General features: G+C 40.4%; 2 protein-coding genes across 2 annotated transcripts; one reads left to right on the plus strand and one right to left on the minus strand.

Annotated features, from left to right (window-relative positions):
* Nucleotides 1-557: 557 nt before the first annotated feature.
* LOC111494489 (linoleate 13S-lipoxygenase 3-1, chloroplastic-like) lies at nt 558-4,985 on the plus strand. The gene is made up of 7 exons (XM_023144428.1): nt 558-1,182; nt 1,354-1,634; nt 2,088-2,325; nt 2,412-2,735; nt 3,054-3,247; nt 3,349-3,650; nt 3,738-4,985. Exons 1-7 carry the CDS (start codon nt 777-779, stop codon nt 4,759-4,761), a joined length of 2,769 nt encoding a protein of 922 aa, XP_023000196.1. The 5' UTR covers nt 558-776; the 3' UTR covers nt 4,762-4,985.
* Nucleotides 4,986-6,108: 1,123 nt separating this feature from the next.
* On the minus strand, nt 6,109-7,788 carry LOC111494879 (putative receptor-like protein kinase At1g72540). Its single transcript, XM_023144865.1, has 5 exons — nt 7,396-7,788; nt 7,177-7,312; nt 6,955-7,094; nt 6,756-6,879; nt 6,109-6,674 (listed from the first exon to the last, which is right to left on the minus strand). The coding sequence occupies exons 1-5, from the start codon at nt 7,786-7,788 to the stop codon at nt 6,109-6,111; spliced, it is 1,359 nt and encodes a 452-aa protein (XP_023000633.1).

A 7,788-nucleotide genomic window follows, 5' to 3' on the forward strand; every position in this document is an offset into this window, starting at 1 on the left:
TAAGATAAAAAGTATTAACGAAACTTTTGAACAATCACGGACATCTTTTAAACTCTTTTGAAAGTTCAAATATATTTTAAAAATGAAAAGTTATTTTTATTAATTTTGTTTTAAAAAAAATGATAATATTATAAAGTAATAAAAAAAAGAAAGAAAATAATATAAATATAGAAGTTTATGGGAGGAGAAGAGTGGGCATTTTGGAAAAGGGGGAGAAAATAGACAACCCCAGTTTCTGTCGGGTTTCCTACGGCTTCCCTGTTTATAGTTTTTACTCGTCGTTTTGACTGGGCGGTGGGCGGAGGACGGAGGGCGGAGGAGAAGCCTGCAGCCCCACTCATTTTGAAATCTCCAAATTCAAACATGTTTTCTTTTCAAATCCACTTCGATTTTCTCTAATTATTTATTTTACTTTTGCTAATCCATCCACTCCTAATTACCAACAATAATCCGAAACTATATTATATATATATATATATATATATTGTAAAACGTGTGGACGGTGAGTTTCATGAAAGAAAGAAAAACTGCTCTTTCTCTCTCTTTGGCTTTGGCATTTTCCTCTCTCTAGGTTGTATAAAAAGGAGGTCCCCTGGTGAGGCAAAATAATAAGAATCTCCTCTCCTAACCATTCTCTCTCAAACCTCCATTTTCCCTTCTCTGCTAAGAGACGAACCAACTTCCCATTTCCCAAGCACTAAGAAAGAGATACAGAGAGAGAGAGAGACAGAAACAAAAATAAGGTCCTGTTTGGCTGTTTGAGAGGGACAAACGGGATGGCGCTGGCTAATGAAATTCTTGCTTCATCTTTTCTTCACAAATCACCGTTGGTTTCTCAGTCTAAGTTGTTTCAAACTACTCTTAGTTCTGCGAATCAGTTCATGCCAATTTGGGGTTTTCCAGACAAGAAAAGGAAGGTGGTGCTGGTAAGGAAGGCTGTGAATGGTCCAGTGGCTGCAATTAGTGAGGATTTGGATTTGGGTTTGGGTTTGGGTTTGGATTTGGTTAAGCCTGTGCCCTTGGTCGAGAAGCCTGTCGAGTTCAAGGTTAGAGCTGTGGTGACTATCAGAAACAAGAACAAGGAAGACTTTAAGGAGACCATTTTTAAGCATTTGGATGCTTTCACGGATAGGATTGGCCAAAACGTTGTTCTTCAACTTATCAGCACTGAGATTGACCCAAGTGAGTCGTTTTCTCCTCCCCCCTCTCTCTGTTTTTGTTCTTCTCTTTCTGGGTGTTCTATGTTCATGTGTTTTTCGTTGTTTTTGTGAGATTTTTTTTTGCCATACAATTTCCTCTGAATCTTAAAGAGTTTTACTGAGTTGGTTTTGATCTGGATTTGGATTATTGAAGGACGAAACGCTCCAAAGAGAAGCAAGGAAGCCGTGTTGAAAGATTGGTCAAAGAAAACTAATGTAAAAGCAGAGAGGGTAAATTACATAGCAGAATTTGTACTGACCTCGGACTTCGGAGAGCCTGGAGCGATCACGATTATGAACAAGCACCAGCAGGAATTCTTCTTGGAAACTATCACGATCGAGCAATTTGCAAGTGATCCCATTCATTTTCCCTGCAATTCCTGGGTTCAGTCAAGAAAAGATCACCCTGCCAAGAGGATATTCTTCTCTAATAAGGTGAGTTTTTTTTTTCATTCTCAGTTCAGCTTTTGTAATTTGTGTTCAACTAATAATCAAGACCTTTATGAGATAATATTGCGAGTTAAAGCTGATGTGATGTGTTCTTTCACATTTCTGATATCAAATGCCTCCACGCAGTCTTATCATTGTAATGAATGAGTATACAATTCTATTATGTTGATCATTGGGAGGTGTAAAGTTTAGGAAACTCACATGCAGCCTTCTTACAGTCCTGAAATCTGCTATAAACTATTTGATAAGATTGCCTGTGGACCCAGAATTCAGCCTACCTAACTACAGTGAAATCATTCCAGTCATGCATGAGAAACAATTTCAAACGGATTAAGGGGATTATGAATGAATCTTCCTATAAAAATAACATATTCTCTTATAATCTTGTTGTTACATGAAGTTTTAAATGGTTTTCTTATGTGTTCTACGATTCTGCAGCCTTATCTACCAGGTGAGACACCAGCTGGGATTAAAGCATTAAGAGAGAAAGAGCTTAAAGACATTAGAGGTGATGGTAAAGGAGTGAGGAAACTGTCTGATCGAGTATATGACTTTGATGTGTACAACGACTTGGGAAATCCAGACAAGGGAATAGAATTTGCTCGCCCATGTCTTGGGGGCGAGAAAATTCCTTATCCTAGACGGTGTCGCACTGGACGTGCCCCTTGCGATACTGGTAAAGTTCGACTTCTTCGTTTTCAATTATAACAATGATTAGCTAAGGATATATAAAACCATATCTAATAGTTGTGTACTCCATAGATATAACCGCAGAGAGTCGAGTCGAGAAACCGTTACCCATGTACGTGCCGAGAGATGAACAGTTTGAGGAGCCTAAGCAAACCACTTTCTCTCTTGGGAGGCTTAGGGCAGTTCTTCACACTTTGGTTCCCTCTCTCAAAGCCAGCATTTTGTCAAACAAACAAGATTTCCATGGGTTTTCAGACATTGACAGCCTTTACAGTGAAGGGGTGCTCCTTAAATTAGGCTTGCAAGATGAACTCATGAAGAAGCTCCCACTGCCAAGCGTTGTGAGTGAATCCAGCCCAGGACTGCTGAAATACAACACACCTTTGATCCTTTCAAGTAAGTCGCATCATCAGCCTTCAAAAGCATCATTCATATATGCATTCATCAGCCTGTAATTTGCAAAAACAACTGATCTAGTTAGATAATCTAAATTACTTTTCCTGAGATTCAAGACAAGTTTTTACAGAATTTTAACAATCAATCCTAATCGATTGAAATAGAAATCTTTTCAACTTTGGTAACCTCATATTCATAAGTTTCCTGCAAAATAGACATTGCTATAGCAGACCAAGTTTTGCTTGAATGCAAATTGACAAACCCAATCATTCAGAAATCTTGATCATAACTAATGTCTATGTTGTTTCCTAATTGTAGAGGACAAGTTTGCCTGGCTGCGAGATGACGAATTTGCTCGCGAAGCAATAGCAGGAGTTAACCCAGTCTCCATTGAGAGGCTTAAGGTTTTCCCTCCAGTAAGCAACCTTGATCCCAACGTTTATGGTCCACAGGAATCTGCCATTAAAGAAGAGCACATCGTTGGCCAACTCAATGGCATGACCGTGCAGCAGGTAAATGATCACATCAAGCTGATAAACCGTCACTCAGATTTTTTTTCACCAAATTTGCAAATCCTAACATTATCTCGCCTCAAATTCCTTAATTGTTACAGGCATTGGATGAAAAGAAGTTGTTTATAGTGGATTACCATGATGTTTACCTTCCATTTATTGATCGGATTAATGCTCTGGACGGCCGGAAAACATATGCAACTCGCACAATCTTCTTCTTGACTCCACTTGGAACTCTCAAACCTTTGGCCATAGAGCTCAGCCTTCCACCAACTGGGCTAAGTTCTCGATCGAAACGGGTCGTAACTCCACCCGCTGATGCTACTGGCAATTGGAAATGGCAGCTCGCCAAGGCTCATGTCTGCTCCAACGACGCTGGAGTTCATCAACTTGTTAACCACTGGTATGTGAAAAACAAAACTCTTTAACTCGAAAAGAACAGAGGGGTTGAGCTTTCTGATGACTAAAAATGGCATACTGTTGATCACAGGTTGAGAACGCATGCGGGCTTGGAGCCATTCATACTGGCAGCGCACAGGCAACTGAGCTCAATGCACCCAATCTTCAAGCTCTTGGACCCACACATGCGATACACATTGGAGATCAACGCATTGGCGCGCCAAAGCCTGATCAGTGGCGAGGGAGTGATCGAANCTTGCTTCACTGCAGGGCGCTACGGCATGGAGATAAGCGCTGCTGCGTACAAGAACTTCTGGCGCTTTGACAAGGAAAGCCTTCCCGCCGATCTCATACGCAGGGGAATGGCCGAGCCGGACCCTACAATGCCCCATGGACTCAAGCTTATGATCGAGGACTACCCATACGCCACCGATGGCCTTCTAATTTGGGCCGCAATCGAGAAATGGGTTAAAACCTATGTGGCTCATTACTATCCAAACCCTAGCATGGTCCGCGAAGACAAAGAATTGCAGGACTGGTACTGGGAGTCCATCAATGTAGGGCACGGCGACCTCCGCCACGAAAGCTGGTGGCCACAACTGAACAACTCCGACGATCTCGCCTCAATTCTCACTACGCTCATCTGGCTCTCATCAGCACAACACGCGGCGCTAAACTTCGGCCAGTATCCATACGGAGGCTACGTACCGAACCGACCGCCGTTGATGCGGCGGTTGATTCCCGACGAGAACGATCCGGAATACGCCATCTTCTTGAACGATCCTCAGAAGTATTTCTTGTCAGCGTTGCCAAGCGTGCTACAGGCAACGAAGTTCATGGCGGTGGTGGATACATTGTCGACGCACTCGCCGGACGAGGAGTACCTCGGGGAGAGGCAACAGACGTCGATTTGGACAAGCGACGCAGAAATTGTAGAGGCATTTTACGAATTCTCGGCAGAGATCAGGCAGATTGAGAAGGAGATTGATAGAAGGAACGCCGACGAGCGGCTGAAGAACCGGTGCGGTGCCGGAGTATTACCGTATGAACTGCTAGCACCGAGCTCGGAACCGGGAGTTACTTGCAGAGGGGTTCCGAATAGTGTGTCAATTTGAGGCCATTGCCGCCATTGTTAAGCTTAAAAGGTCACTTTTTCAAATGAAATTTGACAGAGCCGTATTTATATGTATTGTTTTTAAATAATTAGCGGGAAAGAAAAAGTGTATTAGATTTTTACTGTAATGGACAGCGGTAAATTTTAGGGAACTTGTACATGCTGTAAAGCTTGTAACTTTCATGGTTAATCAATCCTTCCCACGCAGAAGTGATTTTGGCAAACAGGTAGACATCAAATTTGCCAAGCTTTCATATTTTTTAAGGACGGACTTGACTCTATAACCGTATGTCCAAATTCCCTCTGCAACTTCGACTTTCGAGGCTAAGGCCTAAAACCCTACCCGACCCTTCACAAGCTTATATGTACATGTGATGCTTATGTATACCTAATGTCCCTATCTTACTTATGCCTCGTTTCCACCTCAATGCAAACACTCTATCATGTGTTGTATGATGCACTGCTCTCCTCGGTCGCATCATGATATTCTTTTGTATTAGTCCACACGTGGCTTGATGGGTGTTTCTTGAGGGTCGCCGCTTTGCTTGTCTGGACGTGAGGTTTATTAGGTTATAGATGTATTTTCTATCTATAAGTGTATATATCAAAAGTCATTAATATAAATCTCTAGTCGTTGCGAAGTTAACCATCCAGGTGTTTCCACGTATATTTCTCATAGTGTTCTCCCTCTCTTGTTCTTCGTGTTTTTCATCTAAATTATGTGAGTTGTGCGTGTTAAGTTGAATGACACTGTGATTTATATGGGTCACTGATCTCGTGTATTTATAGATGTAGATTACATAACAAACCATTAAATCATAGATTCTTCTTGATTCAGAGTAACAAACAAGTAAATCAGTACTATGTATAAATATAATCTATTCTACGTTTAACAGTGCGATCCTAACACGTACAAGAAAGAGTAGCGTACGTTACACGTGTGTGTATATATATATATATAATTTAAGATTGGGTGGACTACACCCTTAAAAATTGAGTGGGTTGGTAAGATATGAAAGGGCTACCATTTATGAGTTGAATTATACACCATTTTAGACCTCCCAATTTCTTCATTTTTCAACTTTGAAGAACATTTTTTTCATGACAAAAATCAAATTTTGGCTTAGTTTCAAAATATAATAATAATAATGATGGTTTGATCGGTTCGGTATGCAATCTATACTTAGATAGATGTATTTACAGAACTTTTTTGTAACCGAGACGGTAGAAATTCTAGGACCAAATTTCTAAATCGGCTATTAAATACATATCTGAAAAACAAAAATACAAACATAAGTGGTTTAGTTCGAACTTTTAGAAATTAAAAAATTAAAGAAAGTAAGAAAATTTATGAGAAAGAACGTTCCGTCGTAAAATTGCTTTTACTAGCTTTGTATAAGGCTGTATCAGAATGAACACCACTAGATCTCGTTCTCGACCTCGACCATGACCTTGACCTCAATGGCAATACTCGAGGCCTATATCGGAGACCTTTTTGGTTCTGGTAACGGCTCTCCGGTCTCTCCTCCTTCATCTCGACCGTCTTGTTCACCTTATTGGTGTCTTCACGTGGGACAATGTACACAAATGGCTCAGTTATAAACTCTTTCATGTTATGAACAGCCTCTAATCCTTTGACCACTGAGGCCATTGAGGGCCTACATTTGGGGTGATGGCTAAGGCATTGGTATGCTATTGCAGCCAATTTTTTAGCTCCTTCATTTGAGTACTTCCCTTCAAGCCTTGGATCAATTATCTTCTCTAGTTTGTGTTGATCGTTTAAACGATGTCTCCCCCACGCTACCAAGTTTTGTTCTCGGCTCGGGCGGTTCTTGTCGACCGCTCGTCGACCTGTTAGCAACTCTAATAAAAATACTCCAAAGCTAAACACGTCACTCATTGTCGATAAATGTCCTGACAAAACAGATTGAAAAATTAGTGCAAGTTTTTTTTTGGTACTAACTAATAGTTAGCAACAAAATTTGGTTTATGAACCTGTCATGAGGTATTCCGGAGCGGCATACCCTTCTGTCCCCATGATTTGAGTCGTTACGTGTGTGTCGTCCTCATCAGAACCATTCGTAGCCAACCCGAAATCCGAAAGCTTGGGATTGTAGTCCTGTAACAACGACGATGATGATATCAATTTTTGTGTCGTTTTCAAAGATTAATGTTGAGATGAGTGATATAGTACCGAGTCGAGTAAGATGTTCGAAGCCTTGAAATCTCGAAAAATGATGGGTTTTTCGGGTTCGTGAAGGAAAGCAAGGCCTTTAGCTGATCCTAATGCAATCTTCGTCCTTTGTAACCAAGTCAAATTCGAAACGTAGCAACCTAAACCCGAAAAAGATTCATTAGAACACAAAAAAACGTACAAATTAACGTAAAAAAACATGAATTTTTCGGTTAGAATTACCTTTAAACAACAAATTCTCTAAGTTTCCACCTTCCATATATTCATAAACAAGAAGCCTCTGTTCATCTTCAAGGCAATACCCAATCAAATTGACAAGATTTGGGTGTCTCAATTGGCCAAGAAAGAACACTTCAGCCTACAAGAACACATGAAAAAACACAGTAAAAAAACCAAAATTTACAGTAAAAAATGGTAAATTCAGCACTCAAAATGGCTCACCAGCCACTCCCTATGGCCTTGAGAGCCATCCAAATCCAAAATCTTGACAGCCACATGCTGAGATTTCTTCAAACCAAGCTTGAAATTGTGAGGAATAAACCCTTTAAACACAGGCCCAAATCCACCCTCTCCCAAATAGTTACCTTTGGTGAAATTTTGAGTGATTTGAGCAAGTTCTTTGAAGGTAAAAATTTGAAGATTTGAACCATTACAAGAATTTGAAAGATCACTAATAATTGAAAGAGAAGATCTAACACTCATATCAGAAATTGATAAGATTCTTCTCAATGAAATCTTGTTTGAGGATTGAAATTCAGGGCTTTTAACAACTTTCTTTGGCTTTAAACAACTGGGTAGCAGAGATTTTAGAGGGAAGAGCTTTTTGATAGCCAT

Source organism: Cucurbita maxima, unplaced genomic scaffold, assembly GCF_002738345.1.
Source record: "Cucurbita maxima cultivar Rimu unplaced genomic scaffold, Cmax_1.0 Cma_Scf00020, whole genome shotgun sequence".
In the NCBI taxonomy this organism is placed as follows: domain Eukaryota; kingdom Viridiplantae; phylum Streptophyta; class Magnoliopsida; order Cucurbitales; family Cucurbitaceae; genus Cucurbita; species Cucurbita maxima.

Excerpts from the sequence above, each read along its gene's own strand:
- LOC111494879 (XM_023144865.1), bottom strand. The coding sequence starts at position 7,788 with ATGGCTATCAAAAAGCTCTTCCCTCTAAAATCTCTGCTACCCAGTTGT. Across the intron at positions 7,313-7,395 it reads AAGGCCATAGGGAGTGGCTG|GCTGAAGTGTTCTTTCTTGG; the intron begins GTGAGCCATTTT and ends GTGTTCTTGTAG. Across the intron at positions 6,675-6,755 it reads TCCGGAATACCTCATGACAG|GACATTTATCGACAATGAGT; the intron begins GTTCATAAACCA and ends CTGTTTTGTCAG.